The 18,095-nt window shown below is 49.4% G+C and overlaps 1 protein-coding gene across 3 annotated transcripts in view; it reads left to right on the top strand.

Annotated features, from left to right (window-relative positions):
• mta2 (metastasis associated 1 family, member 2) overlaps positions 1–18,095 on the top strand; it is a 113,886-nt gene that overhangs the window by 48,122 nt on the left and 47,669 nt on the right. For all 3 annotated transcript variants that reach the window (XM_073031407.1, XM_073031405.1, XM_073031406.1), the window contains exon 4: positions 9,908–10,025. In XM_073031407.1, coding sequence (XP_072887508.1) covers positions 9,908–10,025 — 118 coding nt within the window. The remainder of the gene's footprint in view (positions 1–9,907; positions 10,026–18,095) is intronic.

Here is an 18,095-nt window from a genome sequence, read left to right on the forward strand (position 1 = left end):
AAGTAACTTACCCGTAATGTAGAAAGATCCTGTTTTCAGTATATTTGGTTGAGGAATTAACACCAGCCCCAGAAATGTCCCCTGCCTTATGCCCGTACTAAAAAGCTGGTTATGCCCATGGTTTCATATTGAGGGTAACTCAGCCAGGCAGCCATCTACTGTTTCTCTAACATCCCCTCTCTATTGGGCAGGGTGAGTGTCCTCCTGCCTCAGTGAGGGAACATCACCTCCCTCCATACTCTACTCCTCCAGCTAGGACCGAGCCACCATGTCCTGTCCCTGTTCCCATTCCGACAGGTCGGTCCATGGCCACGATGAGTCCACTCTCAGTTTGGAGATCATATTCCATCTAGGTAGTGCCCAACCTGATGGCATGAACGTCGATTTCTCCAACTTCTGGTAATTTTATTACTCTCCCTCCCCTTCCCACTTCTTTAATTCCCCACTCTGGCCTCTTGCCTCTTCTTCTCACCCCCCTATTAGCTCCCCCGGTGCCCCTCCTTCCCTTTCTCCCATGGTCCACTCTCCTGTCAGATTCCGCCTTCTCCAGTCCTTTACTTTCTCTGCCTGTCTCCTCCTAGCTTCTTACTTCAATCCCCTCCCCAACCCACTTGTCCTCGTTCCCCTCCCCTTCCCTCTCCCTACCTTCTTGCTGTGGCACCCCCCCCCCCCCCTTACAGAACTAATATGTGCCTCAGCCCAGAACGTCAACTGTTTATTCAATTCTGTAGATGCTGCCTGACCTGCTGAATTGCTCCGGCATTTTGTGTGCATCAGGGATATCAGGTTGCACTGGTCCATACAAAGGGATGTAGGACACTCCCCTCCAACAACCTCCTTTTTAAAGAAAATAATACTTGAGGCTGATGGGTCATTTGGAAATTTCAGGTTTTGCCTTTAGGGAAAGAAACCAGGTGGATCTTTGCCCCGGGGCAGTCCTGACCGCTTCACGTGTGCAGAAAGCTCGATCGTACACGGCCTCTTCCTGTCCCTCTTGACCACAGCCGCCTTGACTCACAGCAGACTATAGGCACCAGAGCAGTTAATTTGTCACTGTGGTTAAAAATAAAGATCTTTTTTACGCCTGACTGAATATGTTTTTAATATGCTGACGGATCCACTCCCTGTTTAGAATCAATCAGGTTTAATATCGCTGACATATGCCATGAAAATTTGTTGTTTTGCAGCAGCAGTACATTGCAAGACAAAAAAATACACTTAGTGGCCACTTTATTAGGTGCACCTGTGCACCTGTACACCTGCTCGTTAATGCAAATATCTAATCAACCAATCATGTGGCAGCAACTCCCTGCATAAAAGCATGCAGACATGGTCAAGAGGTTCAGTTGTTGTTCAGACCAAACGTCAGAATGGGGAAGAAATGTGATCTAAGGGACTTTGATCGCGGAATGATTGTTGGCGCCAGATGGGGTGGTTTGAGTATCTCAGAAGCCGCTGATCTCCTCGGGTTTTCACGCACAACCGTCTCGAGAGTTTACAGAGAGTGGTGCGAAAAGCAAAAAACATCCAGTGATCGGCAGTTCTGTGGGCGAAAACGCCTCGTTAATGAAAGTGATCAGAGGAGATTGGCCAGACTGGTTCAAGCTGACAGGAAGGCGACAGTAACTCAAATAACCACCTGTTACAACAGTGGTGTGCAGAAGAGCATCTCTGAACGCACAACACGCCGAACCTTGAAGTGGATGGGTTACAGCAGCGGACGACCAAACCGTGCTCCACTCCTGTCAGCTAAGAACAGGAAACTGAGGCTGCAGTGGGGACAGGCTCACCAAAACTGGACAGCTGAAGACTGGAAAAACACCACCCTGTCTGACAAATCTCGCTTTCTGCTGCAGACTGCAGATGGTAGGGTCAGAATTTGGCGTAAACAATGTGAATCCGTGGATCCGTCCTGCCTTGTGTCAGTGGTTCAGGCTGGTGGTGGTGGTGTAATGGCGTGGGGAATGTTTCCTTGGCGCACCTTTGACCCTTTAATATCAATTGAGTATCATTTAAATTCCCTGCCACAAAGAGTTCAAGCTGTTTTGTGAGCAAAGTGGGGTATTAGAAAGTATATCTGATAAAATGGGCATGGTGTATAAGAAAGCAAAAAATGATAAGGTAGTGTTTATAAGTTGGTTCATTGTCCGTTCAGAAATCTGATGGCGGGGGGTGGGGGGGGGGGGGGAAGAAGCTGTCCCTTAAATGTTGAGTGTTTCTCTTCAGGCTCCTGATGGTAGCAATGCGAAGAGGACCTGTTTTAACCTGAAAAGACTATTTTAAAAAAAGATTTAAGATGCTTTTATTCAGGGAACCTCTTGCAGCACAGGATACTAAAGGTTATGAAATGCATTGGGTTTTTAGTTGGCCTGCGTGTAGCTCGCCTGAAGTGTGTGTGTGTGTGCAACTCCTATTGATCTCCGGTTTAAGGGTTAACAGCACACACAGTTCTTTTTTCTGCTGTGAGGGGCGGGGCAGGAGGGATTGGGGCACAAGTCCCCGGGGTTTCCTGGCCCCGTCAACAGGGGCGCCGCCTGACGACACTGCCTACCTAGTGACAGCATGCGAAGGGTTAAGGACACATTTTTTTAAAAGAGAAGTTCCGCCCAGTTTAAAACAGGGTTTCCAGATCAGGGTCAGCAGGGGCCTTTGTTACTCCAATGTCAAGACTTTTTAAAATCTCTTCGCGCCACCCCCCCAATAAACATCGTCATCACCATTGAACTGTGTCAGACTAGAGGGTGGGGGTGGGGTTAGCATGCGGGAATACTCGTTAACCTTTTGTACGTTTCTAATATGTACATCATGTGTAAAATTGCTTATTTTTAAAAAAACTCCTCCATTCACAGGCACTGATCACCTTTGGTAATTCCTGACTATCGATTTCCACTCAGCCTTTCACCACTGCACAGTCCCCTGTGACCGACCTCACCGTGTTGGGGGTAGGAACGCCGTTTCCAACCTCATCTGATGTACACAGCCCCTGCCACAACCCTCCCCTCTCTTCCCCACATCCCGACCACCACCAAAAGCCTCGAGACCCTCGACCCACTTCTTTAATCCCCTCACTGCACCACCATCATTCGGTTACATTTTCTTCAAGAATATTTATTTTGGCGCTTTTTGCACTTTGGGTCTGTGGGTCACTTTATCTTGCCGCCTGTCTGTTGGGCAATCTGAATAACTCGAACCTTGATCTTGTTGCTAAGAAGTCTGTACTGTCCTCTACACTGGCACAGTGAGAGAGCACAAGTCCATTATCACGACTACAGCTCCCCAACTACAGGGTTGAGGATTAATTGTTCCACTCGGAACTGGGTTATTCTAAACCACTCCCCCCCCCCCCCCCCCCGACGTTACTGTCAATGTAGATACTGAGGGGCGTGCAAAGTCAGCTTCCACAGACTCCAGGTGATAATGTTTAGTCATGTCAGCTGAGCCCCAAGAAAACAGAATGAACTCTCTTGCTCTTCTGAGAGCGGTAATCGGACCTTCTGGATGAACTTTCGGCCAGCACAGCTGTGTAGTGGTTAGCACAGTCGCTTTCCAGCACCAGCAACCATCATTCCTGCTGCTGACCGTAAGGAGTTTGTATGTTCTCCCTGTGACTGCATGGGACACCTGGAGCTCCAGTCTGAAAGACATACTGTTGGGGTTATTAAGTTGTGGGTATAGAAACATAGAAAATAGGTGCAGGAGTAGGCCATTCGGCCCTTCGAGCCTGCACCACCATTCGGTATGATCATGGCTGATCATCCAACTCAGAACCCTGTACCTGTTTTCTCTCCATACCCCCGATCCCTTTAGCCACAAGGGCCATATCTAACTTCCTCTTAAATATAGCCAATGAACTGGCCTCAACTGTTTCCTGTGGCAGAGAATTCCACAGATTCACCACTCTCTGTGTGAAGAGGTTTTTCCTCATCTCGGTCCTAAAAGGCTTCCCCTTTATCCTTAAACTGTGACCCCTCGTTCTGGGCTTCCCCAACATCGGAAACAATCTTCCTGCATCTAGCGTGTCTAATCCCTTTAGAATTTTATACGTTTCAATAAGATCCCCCCTCAATCTTCTAAATTCCAGTGAGTATAAGCCTAGTCGATCCAGTCTTTCTTCATATGAAAATCCTGCCATCCCAGGAATCAATCTAGTGAACCTTCTCTGTACTCCCTCTATGGCAAGAATGTCCTTCCTCAGATTAGGGGACCAAAACTGCACACAATATTCTAGGTGCGGTCTCACCAAGGCCTTGTACAACTGCAGTAGAACCTCCTTGCTCCTGTATTCAAATTCTTTTGCTATGAATGCCAACATACCATTTGCCTTTTTCACCGCCTGCTGTACCTGCATGCCCACCTTCAATGACTGGTGTACAATGACACCCAGGTCTTGTTGCATCTCCCCTTTTCCTAATCGGCCACCGTTAAGATAATAATCTGTTTTCCTGTTCTTACAACCAAAGTGGATAACCTCACATTTATCCACATTAAATTGCATCTGCCATGAATTTGCCCACTCAACCTATCCAAGTCACCCTGCATCCTCTTTGCATCCTCCTCACAGCTAACACCGCCGCCCAATTTCGTATCATCCACAAACTTGGAGATGCTGCATTTAATTCCCTCGTTTAAATCATTAATATATATTGTAAACAACTGGGGTCCCAGCACTGAGCCTTGCAGTACCCCACTAGTCACTGCCTGCCATTCTGAAAAGGTCCCGTTTACTCCCACTCTTTGCTTCCTGTCTGCCAACCAATTCTCTATCCACATCAATACCATACCCCCAATACTGTGTGCTTTAAGTTTGCACACTAATCTCCTGTGTGGGACCTTGTCAAAAGCCTTTTGAAAATCTAAATATACCACATCCACTGGCTCTCCCCTATCCACTCTACTAGTTACATCTTCAAAAAATTCTGTAAGATTCGTCAGACATGATTTTCCCTTCACAAATCCATGCTGACTTTGTCCGATGATTTCACCTCTTTCCAAATGTGCTGTTATCACATCTTTGATAACCGACTCTAGCTTTTTCCCTACCACCGATGTCAGACTAACTGGTCTATAATTCTCCGGTTTCTCTCTCCCTCCTTTTTAAAAAAGTGGGTTTACATTAGCCACCCTCCAATCCTCAAGAACTAATCCAGAATCTAAGGAGTTTTGAAAAATTATCACTAATGCATCCACTATTTCTTGGGCTACTTCCTTAAGCACTCTGGGATGCAGACCATCTGGCCCTGGGGATTTATCTGCCTTTAATCCCTTCAATTTACCTAACACCACTTCCCTACTAACATGTATTTCCCTCAGTTCCTCCATCTCACTAGACCTTCGGTCCCTTACTATTTCCGGAAGATTATTTATGTCCTCCTTAGTGAAGACAGAACCAAAGTAGTTATTCAATTGGTCTGCCATGTCTTTGTTCCCTATGATCAATTCACCTGTTTCTGACTGCAAGGGACCTACATTTGTCTTGACCAATCTTTTTCTTTTCACGTATCTATAAAAGCTTTTACAGTCAGTTTTTATGTTCCCTGCCAGCTTTCTCTCATAATCTTTTTTCCCTTTCCTAATTAAGCCCTTTGTCCTCCTCTGCTGGTCTCTGAGTTTCTCCCAGTCCTCAGGTGTGCCGCATTTTTTTTTTGCTAATTTACATGTTTCTTCTTTGGACTTGATACTATCCCTAATTTCCCTTGTCAGCCACGGGTGCACTTCCCTGGTTTATTCTTTTGCCAAACTGGGATGAACAATTGTTGTAGTTCATCCATGCGATCTTTAAATGCTTGCCATTGCATATCCACCGTCAACCCTTTAAGTATCATTTGCCAGTCTAACTTAGCTAATTCACATCTCATACCTTCAAAGTTACCCTTCTTTAAGTTCAGAACCTTTGTTTCTGAATTAACTATGTCACTCTCCATCTTAATGAAGAATTCCACCATATTATGGTCACTCTTACCCAAGGGGCCTCGCACGACAAGATTGCTAACTAACCCTTCCTCATTGCTCAATACCCAGTCTAGAATGGCCTGCTCTCTAGTCGCTTTGTTAATGCTTGAAGCACGGTGACACTTATGGGCTGACCCCAGCAATTGCCAGACTCTGTTAGTCGTTCACACAAGTGACGTATTTCACTGTACATTTTGATGTATATGTGACAAATAAAGCTAATCTTGTACTTACCCCTGCCACAGGACCCCACCAAAAAACATCAATCCACTGTCTCCCGCACCATCTCCACCCTCATCAACTCCGGACACCTTCCTCCCTCAGCCAAAAAACTCATAATTCCCACACCCCGCACAGCTCGGTTTTACCTCCTCCCCAAGATCCACAAGCCTGACTGTCCCGGCAGACCCATAGTTTCAGCCTTCTCCTGCCCCACCGAACTTGTGTCTGCCTACCTGGACTCCATTTTATCCCCCATAGTTCAGTCTCTCCCCACCTACATCCAGGATACATCCCATGCCCTTCACCTCTTCAATAACTTCCAATTCCCCGGCCCTGACCGCTTCATTTTTACCATGGATGTTCAATCCTTATACACCTCCATCCCCCATCAAGAAGGCCTCAAAGCCCTCCGCTACTTTTTGGATAACAGACCCCACCAGTTCCCCGGCACCACCACACTTCTCCGGTTGGCGGAGCTTGTTCTAACTCTCAATAACTTCTCCTTTGGTTCTTCCCACTTTCTCCAGATCAAGGGCGTAGCCGTGGGCACTTGCATGGGCCCCAGCTATGCCTGCCTCTTTGTGGGTTATGTGGAACAGTCTATGCTCCAAATTTATACTGGCACCACCCCCCAACTTTTCCTCCGCTACATTGACAACTACATTGGTGCTGCTTCCTGCACCCATGCTGTGCTCGTTAATTTCATCAACTTTGCTTCTAACTTTCACCCAGCCCTTAAATTCACTTGGTCCATCTCGGACACTGCTCTTCCCTTTCTTGATCTCTCGGTCTTCATCTCTGGAGACAGACTATCCACTGACATCTTCTACAAACTCACTGACTCCCATAACTATCTTGACTATACCTCTTCCCACCCTGCCCAATGCAAAAATGCCATTCCCTATTCCCAGTTCCTCTGTCTCCGCCGCATCTGCTCCCAGGATGAGGCTTTCCGTTCCAGGACTTCTCAAATGTCCTCTTTCTTTCAGGATCGTGGTTTCCCTTCTGGCGTCATCAAAGATGCCCTCACCCGCATCTCCTCCACCTCCCGCACTTCAGCCCTTAACCCATCCTCCCGTCACCACAACAGGGACAGGGTTCCCCTTGTCCTCACCTACCACCCCACCAGCCTCCGGATCCAACACAATATCCTCCGCAACTTCTGCCACCTTCAACAGGACCCCACCACCAAGCACATCTTTCCCTCCCTACCCCTCTCAGCTTTTCGCAGGGATCGTTCCCTCCACGACTACCTGGTCCACACGTCCCTCCCCACAGAACTCCCACCTGGCACTTATCCCTGCAAGCACAAATGCTACACCTGTCCCCACACCACCATTCCGGGCCCCAGACAGTCCTTCCAGGTGAGGCAACACTTCACCTGCGAGTCTGCTGGAGTCGTCTATTGCATCCGGTGCGGCCTCCTCTACATCGGCGAGACCCGACGCAGATTGGGGGACCGCTTCGTCAAGCACCTCCGCTCCGTCCGTCACAATAGACAGGACCTCCCGGTTGCCACCTACTTCAACTCTGCCTCTCATTCCCATCTCGATAAGTCCATACATGGCCTCCTCTACTGCCATGATGAGGCCAAACTCAGGTTGGAGGAGCAACACCTCATCTACCGTCTGGGTAACCTCCAGCCTGGTGGTATGAACATTGAATTCTCCAATTTCCGGTAATTCCCTCCCCCTCCCCCTTCCCCTATCCAAGGTCCCACTCTGCCTCTCTCCCCTTTCAACTTTCTGCTTCTTTATCTCTACAGTTCTTTCATGCTTATCCCCTACCCCCTTTATCTTTCCTCTGATTGGTTTTCCACCAGACGCCTCTAGGCCCTACCCCCTCCCCTATCTCTATTGCTGGGCTTCGGCCCTCTCTTCCCCCCCATTCATGATGAAGGATCTCGACCCGAAATGTTGGCTACTCTTTTCTCACAGATGCTGCCTGACCTGCTGAGTTCTTCCAGCGTTGTGTACATAAAGCTAATCTTTAATGCTTAATGTCTCCTGTATTGCACCAGTTGTACCACTTCATCTGCCAAGATCTGTGCACTTGAGATCTAGAGTGATACTTCCTGAATAGAGGAAGTGTATGCCGTCCTTAGACCCAGAGATGACATCACTTGTGATGAAAATGGAACTAGAATCTACTCTTCACTTGCACAGTGCAGTCCAAAGTATTACTTTTTATTCCTGGAAATTGTTATTCTTCTTCCCCCACCTACCCCATCTTATTTTGGCTTCTTCCCTCTTCCTTTCCAGTCCAGATGAAGGGTCTCAACCTGAAATGATGACTGTTCTTTCCCATCCTGACCTGCTGAGTTCCTCCAGCATCTTGTGTGTGTTACTACTGCTTTATCAATGTTGATACTCTTTCAGTTCTATGCAAAGCTTTCACAATGCTCCATTTGTATTCGGGAGGAGCGTTCAAGTTAAAGAATTGGCATAGAGGTTAGCATGGTGTTATTACACCTCGGGGTATCGAGGTTCAGAGTTCTGTTCTGATGCCCTCTGAGTGCATGGATTTCCACCCTCAGTCCAAAGATATATCGATTGTACATTGTCCATGATTAGGATTAAACCAATGGGCTGCAAGGGCTGTATCTCTAAATAAATAAATTAAAGCCTCCTGGTGAAGCATTTTTCAGTGAATTCATGATTTAAAATAGAAACATGGTGCCTGTTTCAATAGAATTTGTATCAGTTGCTCAACTAGGTTCATGTCCTTGTGGTTTTGAGGCATGGGAGAAATTACTTGTTTCATTTTGATTACAAGAATACACCAAACTGTTTGGATTGGTGAATTCCCCTCTTGAATGGGGCGCTCACAAGGGAGAGACTTGATAAAGGGATTTAAAATTAAGGTATTCTCGAGGGTAGAGCAAAGGGAAGTATTTCCTCATATGGGGAAGTCCAGGACTATAGGCCGCTACGTAAGGGGGTTTTTCACAAATCCATGAGTATTCAGAGGAAGCAGCTTTCCCTAGGAAGTAACGTGAATGTGCAGGAGGAACTCAGCAGGTCAGATAGTATCTATGGAGGGGAATGAACGGTCAACATTGCGGGTTGAGACCCTTCATCTGGACTGGAAGGGAAGTTGAAGAAACCAGAATAAGGTGGGGGGGGGGGGGCATGAGGGGAGAGTGGACAAGCTAGCTGATGGGTTAAGCCAGGTGGGTGAGGAAGTAAAAAGCTAGACTGTAATAGGTGGAAAAGTTAAATGACAAGGAGGAGGACTCTTGTAAGGAAGGGAGAGTGGACCATGGGAGAAACAGAAAGAGAAGAGGCACTAGGGGAGGTAATGGACAGGTGAGAAGAGCAGAGTTAGACGGGAGCGAGAGTGGGGAGTGGAGGACGAGGGAATGTGGACCCGCTCCCCCACTCATCAGAGGTGTGTTTGAGAGAAGGTGAGAGAGAGAGAGGAATAAAATGCCAGCTGGTGGTGTAATGGCACTGGACTTTGAGGTGAGTGGTCCTGGGCTCGAATCTGGTAGGCTTCTTGCACACTTTCCATCTGTGCTGGGTTGAGTGTCATGCTAGCAACTCAGTCTGGTTTAAAAAAAAACCAGACAAATGCTAAAGAAATGGCAATGCGCCACGACATGGAGAGGAATAGAAGACTGATGATGAGGGTGTGGGAGGAGGCCGGTGTGGAGTATAACACTGGAACAGAGCCAGAGGGGCCGGGTGGTCTTTCTCTGCTGGACATTCTGTGTAATTTGAGTGTCTTCCTATAGGAGAGTTTGAAGAGGACTCGAAGCAGCCCACATTGGTGGATCAGGAGCGGCATCAGCTCAAACACCGAGAGCTCTTCCTCTCTCGTCAGTTCGAATCGCTGCCAGCCACACACATCAGGTAACTGGGTAACTCTCGCCAACTGGCATCATCCGCCGGAGGGGCACAGAAATTATAGTTTGTCAGGGGATCGGATCTGTGAAGAGTGGAATAACGTAAAAACTTTAGAGAGCGCGGTTTGAACTTCTTTTGTTTGCAATCATGACTTATTCCCCAAAGCCTGTGCTCTCATATTCGTACACAGGGCAGGGCAGGAAGCCTACCTGTTTTCCTTCTCACTTGACCTGTCATTCCTGTGTGGTAGCCCACGTTCAAGGGGAACAGATTCTTTAAAGAACATAATGACCTCTTCCAGTGGGCCGGGAATCCCCAATTAATAAACTGCTTTATTATCAACATTGGAGCAATAAGTCCTGTCAGTGGGGGGTGGTATATTCTTTCTGAGGCCACTTGGCCCTCCACCCCGTGTTGGATCTCTGTTTATTCCACCTCCACCTCTTTCTCCCATACCCCTTCTGAAAGTCACGAGACTTTATAAGGCATTGGTCAGACCGCACTTTGAGTATTGTAAGCAGCATTGGGCCCCATACCTAAGAAAAGATGTGCTGACACGAGAGAAGGTCCAGAAAGGGTCTGTGAAAATGATCCAGGAAAAGTAAGGTTTAACGTATGAGGAGAGTTGGTGGTTCTGGACTTGTACTTGCTAGGGTTTATAATGTTATGATTCAGCAACAATCAATGTAGAATATAGACAGGTTTTTTTATAACAAAATAAAACATTTATTAAACACTGCTTAAAAAAAACCAAAAGTAAACAAACGACTAACTTAACTGGAAAGTTGGCTGCTATATGGCAGCTCGAACTGTTCTTGGAAGTAGTAATGCAAAAGTCCAAATGATTTACACAGTCACTTAGGAGAGGTTTTCCTGGGAGTAACGAATTCCTCACCGGCATCACGACGTTACTGCCGGTCCCAGCCGAAGTATGCCTTGTCTGAAGGAATTACGATGAAGGGAATAAAACGGCTCAAAGGCACTGACCTTTCCTTGGCGAACCTTGCTCCAGTCCTTTCTGCTCTTTAGCGGGGACTATCTCGGATTGCAGGTTACTAATTCCTTCCGAACGAAGATTAAATAAGGTTGAACCTGTTTCACCGTCGAAAACACCAACTTTTCTCAATCCTTCGGGTTTTCCATACTTCAGTAAATTCTTCACTCTCCAACTGGACTTTAACTGACAGCGATTTTCAGAACTGCCGGCACAACGATTCTTACAGCAGAAATTAAAACTCCGCTTTTAAAACGAAACTGCGTCATAACATCAAATACGCAGTGGAACGGAGTCACTGACGAATTAAACCAGGAACTGACCTGCGTCACAGGGAGGAGTTCTCCTTTTATACCCCATTGAAAAAACCTATCACATGACCTCTTACTGGCGGGAAAATTACATCACTCCACCATCACAAGTCCATTACATCATGCCCAGCAGAGCCTCAATTACATCATGGTCATGTGACAGGCACAAGATACCCACAGGTACGTAACAATAACAATGAGCAGGGGGTGGGGGGAGCTCAGTAAAACTTATTGAATATTGCAAGTCTAGACAGAGTGGATGTGGGAAGCATGTTTCCTACAGTGGGAGAGTCTAGGACCAGAGGGCACAGCCTCAGTAGAAGGACACCCATTTAGAGCGGAGATGAGGAATTTTAATCAGCCAGAAAGTGGCAGATCTGTGGAATTCATTGCCACGGATGCCTGTGGAGGGCAAGTCATTCGGTATATTTAAAGCTGAGGCTGATAGATTCTAGATTCGTCAGTGTGGCAAAGGTTATGTGAAGAAGGTGGAGGAATGGAGCCATGCTGGAACAGTTTTGATGGGCTGAATGGCCTGTTTGTGCTCCTACATACCAGGGGTGATTGATAAGTTTGTGGCCTAAGGTAGAAGGAGCCAATTTTAGAAAACATAGCACATTTATTTTTCAACATAGTCCCCTCCTACATGTACACACTTAGTCCAGCGGTCAGGGAGCATACGGATCTTTGACTTCCAGAAAGTGTCCACGGCAGGGGTGATTGATAAGTTCATGGCCTAAGGTAGAAGGAAATGAGTTATACAGCTCTCATTACATGCACATGCAGTTTAACTCTTTGAGTGATTATGCAGAAAGTTGGAAATTAATAACATCGCCGTCTACCTTAGGCCACGAACTTATCAATCACCCCGATGAGTTAGTAACTGATGAGTAGAACTGCATGCGCATGTAATGAGAGCTGTATAACTCATCTCCTTCTACCTTAGGCCATGAACTTATCAATCACCCCTGCTGTGGACACTTTCTGGAGGTCCAAGATCCGTATGCTCCCTGACCACTGGACTAAGTGTGTAAATGTAGGAGGGGACTATGTTGAAAAATAAATGTGCTGTTGCGATCTACTACATACAGAGCTAGAGACAACGACACGCAATTGGTAAGTCGTTTCGAGTCTAGTTTATTCAAACTTCGTGGCGCTGACATTTAATCCCTAGCGCCAGCCCTCTCCGGGCGGAAATGACATCAGGTGCATTACCAAAGTCTCCCCCCGCGCGCTGGCTATTTGTGAGCCAGTTCGCCTGCGCAGAAGGTGGGTCGCCACATAACACCCCCCCCCCCCCCCCAGAACCTGCGATACACCGCCCAATGTCCACAGTCTGGATCAGCCTCTGTTTGGGAGGTCTGCCTCTGAGCCGCAGTGCCTGAACCTCGACCGGCTGCGCCAAGTCCACATGGGCTGGTTTGAGTCGGTCCACCGTGAAAACCTCCTCTCTCCCCCCAATGTCCAGAACGTACGTGGACCCATTGTTGTTGATCACCTTGAACGGCCCCTCGTACGGCCACTGTAGCGGTGCCCGGTGTCCGCCCCTTCGTACAAACACAAACTTACAGTCTTGCAGGTCTTTGGGTACATGGGTCGGGGTCCGTCCGTGCTGTGAAGTCAGCACGGGGGCCAGGTTGCCGAGCCTTTCGCATAGTCTGTCCAGGACTTCTGCGGGTTCTTCCTCTTGCCCCCTTGGGGCTGGTATGAACTCTCCTGGGACGGCCAGGGGTGCGCCGTACACCAACTCGGCCAACGAGGTGTGCAGATCCTCTTTGGGCGCTGTGCGAATTCCAAGGAGGACCCAGGGAAGCTCGTCCACCCAGTTAGGTCCTCTCAGGCGGGCCATGAGAGCCAACTTCAAGTGACGGTGGAAGCGTTCCACTAGTCCATTCGACTGTGGGTGGTAGGCAGTTGTGTGGTGCAGCTGTGTCCCCAAAAGGCTGTCCATAGCTGACCACAGGCTGGAGGTGAACTGGGCGCTTCTGTCGGAGGTAATGTGGGCCAGTACCCCGAAGCATGCTACCCAGGTTGCAATCAGTGCTCAGGCGCAGGAATCGGCAGATGTGTCGGTGAGCGGGACTGCCTCTGCCCACCTCGTGAACCAGTCTGCCATAGTTAGGAGGTACCATGCTCCTCAGGACACTGGTAGGGGGCCCACGATATCCACATGAATGTGGTCGAACCTCCGGTGGGTGGGTTTGAACTGCTGCGGCGGGGCTTTAGTGTGCCGCTGCACCTTGGCTGTTTGGCACTGCGCGCATGTTCAGGCCCATTCATTGACCTGCTTGCGAAGTCTGTGCCAAGTGAACTTGCTGGAGACCAGCCGGACGGTTGTCCTGATAGATGGGTGCGCCAAGCAGTGTATGGAGTCGAAAACTCGCCGCCTCTAGTCTGCCAGGACGATGAGGCAAGGTTGGCCGGTAGCCACGTCGCACAGGAGGGACCTCTCACCTGGGCCTACGAGAAAGTCCTGCAGCTGCAAACCCGAGACTGTGGTCCTGTAGCTGGACATCTCGTCGTCTGCCTGCTGCGCCTCCACCAGTGCTGCATAGTCCACCCCCAGGGACAGGGCCTGGACAGCTGGTCTGGAGAGTGCGTCCACCACGACATTGTCCTTTCCCGAGACGTGCTGGATGTCCGTCGTGTACTCGGAGATGTAGGACAGATGACGCTGCTGGTGAGCCAACCAGGGATCGGACACCTTCGTGAACGCGAAGGTCAACGGTTTGTGGTCCGTGAACGCGAAGGTCAACGGTTTGTGGTCCGTGAACGCGGTGAACGGCCTGCCTTCTAAGAAGTACCTGAAATGACGGATTGCCAGATACAGTGCCAACAGCTCCCGGTTGAAAGCACTGTACTTGAGTTCAGGTGGTCGTAGGTGCATGTTGAAGAATGCCAGGGGTTGCCAGCACCCCTCGATGAGCTGCTCCAGCACCCCACCTACTGTTGTGTCAGATGCGTTCACCGTGAGGGCGGTCGGAACGTCCGTTCTGGGGTGCACCAGCATTGCGGCATCTGCCAAGGCTTCCTTGGCTTTAACAAAAGCGGCCGCGGCCTCCTCGTCCCAAGTAATGTCCTTGCCTTTACCCGACATCAGGGTGTACAAAGGGCGCATGATACGGCTGCTGAGGGGAGGAAATGGTGGTAGAAGTTCACCATAGCAACAAACTCCTGTAGGCCTTTGATCGTGTTGGGCCGGTCAAAGTGGCGGATCGCGTTTACCTTGGCGGGCAGAGGTGTTGCCCCGTCTTTGGTAATCCTGTGGCCCAGGAAGTTGATGGTATCGAGACCGAACTGGCATTTGGCTGGGTTGATCGTGAGGCCGAAATCACTCAGGCGGGAGTAGAGCTGGCGGAGGTGGGACAGATGCTCCTGACGACTACTGCTGGCTATAAGGATGTCGTCCAAATACATGAACGCAAAGTCCAGGTCGTGTCCCACCACGTCCATGAGCCGCTGGAACGTCTGTGCGGCATTCTTCAGGCCGAGCGGCATTCGGAGGAACTCGAACAGGCTGAACGGGGTGATGAGTGCTGTTTTGGGGATGTCTTCAGGGTGCACCGGGATTTGATGGTATCCCCGGAGGAGGTCTACTTTGGAAAATATTCTTGCCCTGTGCAGGTTTGCTGCGAAGTCCTGTATGTGCGGCACAGGGTAGCGATCTGGAGTTGTAGCCTCGTTCAGTCTGCGGTAGTCGCCACATGGTCTCCAACCCCCGGCTGCTTTGGGCACCATGTGCAGGAGGGAGGCCCATGGGCTGTCGGACCTCCGTACGATCCCCAATTCCTCTATTCTCTTGAACTCCTCCTTCGCCAGGCGGAGCTTTTCCGGGGGGAGCCTTTGTGCGCGGGCGTGGAGGGGTGGTCCCTTGGTCGGGATGTGGTGCTGAACCCCGTATCTGGGCATGGCTGCCGTGAACTGCGGTGCCAGAATCGATGGAAAGTTCGCCAGGATTCTGGTGAATTCGTTGTCTGACAGCGTGATGGAGTCCAGGTGTGGGGCCGGCAACTTGGCTTCACCCAGGGAGAACGTCTGGAAAGTCTCGGCATGTACCAGTCTTTTCCCTTGCAAGTCAACCAGCAGGCTGAGAGCTCGCAAGAAGTCCGCCCCCAGGAATGGTTGGGCCACGGCGGCCAGTGTGAAGTCCCACGTGAACCGGGTGGCGCCAAACTGCAGCTGCACTGTGCGGGTGCCATAGGTCTGTATTGTGCTGCCGTTTGCGGCCCTCAGGGTGGGTCCTGGCTTCCTGTTGCGGGTGACGCTGATCTCCGCTCCGGTGTCAACCAAGAAGCGGCATCCCAACTGTTTGTCCCAGACAAGAGGCTGTCCTGGTGGCCAGCCGCCACAGTCATTAGCAGCAGCTGGCCCTGGCCCTTGCAGGGCGGGCGACAACGGCGGGTTTCTGTGCCCCACCGTTGGTGGTAGAAACACCACTGTTCACTGGCCTCCTCACTCCTGCCTCTGTGTTGTGTGCGCACCCCTGCCGGGCCTGGTCTGGTCTGCTGTTGGGCGCGTGGCCTGGTAATCTGACCGACGGACGCCACGCTCTCCCTCTTGGCTTTCCACAGCACGTCTGCCCGGGCCACCACCTTCCGGGGGTCGCTGAAATCTGCATCGGCCAGCAGCAGATGTATGTCCTTGGGCAGTTGCTCCAGGAACGCTTGCTCGAACATAAGGCAGGGCTTGTGTCCATCAGCCAGGGCCAGCATCTTGTTCATCAATGCTGACGGCAGTCTGCCTCCCAAACCGTCCAGGTGAAGCAGGCGGGCACCCAGCTCACGCCACGAGAGGCCAAAGGTCCCAATGAGCAGCGCTTTGAATGCTTCATATTTGCCTTCTTCCGGGGGCGACTGTATGAAATCCACAACCTGGGTGGCCGTCTCCTGGTCAAAGGCGCTCACCACGTGATAGTAACGCGTGGAATCAGAAGATATTTGCTGAATCTGGAACTGGGCTTCTGCTTGGCTAAACCACACGCGTGGTCGCAGCATCCAGAAAGTTGGCAGTTTTAGCAAAACTGCATGGACAGGTGAAGAGTTGGTCATCTTTGGTCCAAATCCCGTTTGGACCATCAATGTAGCGATGTACTACATACAGAGCTGGAGACAATGACACGCAGTCGGTAAGTCGTTTCGAGACTAGTTTATTCAAACTTCACGGCGCTGGCATTTAATCCCTAGCGCCCGCCCTCTCCGGGTGGAAATGATGTCAGAGGTGCATTACCAAAGTCTCCCCCCGCGCGCTGGCTATTTGTGAGCCGGTTCGCCTGTGCAGAATGTGGGTTGCCACAGTGCTAGGTTTTCTAAAATTGACTCCTTCTGCCTTAGGCCACAAAGTTATCAATCACCCCTCGTATAATGGTCTTGCAGGGTTTCCACCTGATATCTCCTGGGAGAAGCTGAGAACCCGACTTAAAATCATAGCCATCTAAGAGTATGGTGACTGCGAACTTGTGTGCAATAACTATTACCACGCCTTGCTATTAATATATAAAAATATGTAGTCTTATTATTTTATGAAGCTTAGACTTACTTTTCTAAGGTCTCGGCCCGAAACGTGGACTGTTTGTCCCATCCATAGATGCTGCCTGACCTGCTGAGCTCCTCCAGCACATTGTGTGTATTGCTGTAGATTTCTAGCATCTGCAGTGCCTCTTGTGTCTATACTTTTCTACAGGGACCAGCTAGTTTGAGTAGGGCTTTATTTACTTACCGCCCACTGGCATTTTGGGCAGTGATGAAGGTCCTCCATCTCTGGCGCTATTCTTGGCTTCTTTCATCATATCAGTAGCTTAGTTTTCACCACTGTCAGTCATGTATGTCCCAGGTGGAGACTCAGGAATACCGTGGCAATATGGTGTAGAAGAATTCTTCATTGCTGTTTCCAGAACAATTTTGTTCTACCAGTCAGAGTTGCTAGCCCTAAGCTGAACCCCCCAAACCTAGAGGACTGGTATACCACTCATATTCTGGCCTCTACCCTTTGACCTGCTTGGCATGAGTGACCCTACCAAGAGCCAAAGCGTAAAGCCCTGACTCCAACCAACTCAGCTCTCTGGGTCATTGAGGCAGGCAAGGGCCAAACCCTACGACAAGGTTGTGGTCCTCTTGGAGGAGCTTTATTTACAGTAATAGCTCTATTTGCCACGTGAAACTGGAAATATACAGTGAAATGTGTCATTCATGCCAACGAGCAACACTGATTATGTGCTGGGGCAGCCTGCAAGTGTCACCACGCCTCCAGCGTCAGCCTAGTATACCCACAATTTCCTAACCCATACATAATTGCTGTTTCCGTAACAATTTTGGAGAGAATTCTATCCGGCTGCATCACCGTCTAGTATGGGGTGGGCTACGCACAGGATCGAAGTAAGCTGCAGAGAGTCAGCCCCATCGTAGGCACTATCCTCCATAGTATCCAGGACATCTTCAGGGAGCGGTGCCTCAGAAAAGGTGGCGTCGCATCATTAAGGGCCCCCATCACCCAGGACAAAGATAACTGATATTAAACCTGATTCTGACATTTGGAATGTGGGAAGGAATGGGTGAGAACATACAAACAGTGACGGGAATTGAACCCCTGATCACTGGCCCATAAAACAAAGTTTCAAAGGTTCATTCATTATCAAAGCATGTGTCCATATACAACTCTGAAATTTGTCTTCTCCAGATAGTAAAGAAAGAGCATGGAAGTTGTTCAGCGAGAAGCAAGAAACCCACCCCACCCACAACAAAATAGAACGACATCCCAATCATCAACACCCAAAAC

This window comes from Hemitrygon akajei, chromosome 28 (genome assembly GCF_048418815.1).
Source record: "Hemitrygon akajei chromosome 28, sHemAka1.3, whole genome shotgun sequence".
Lineage (NCBI taxonomy): Eukaryota > Metazoa > Chordata > Chondrichthyes > Myliobatiformes > Dasyatidae > Hemitrygon > Hemitrygon akajei.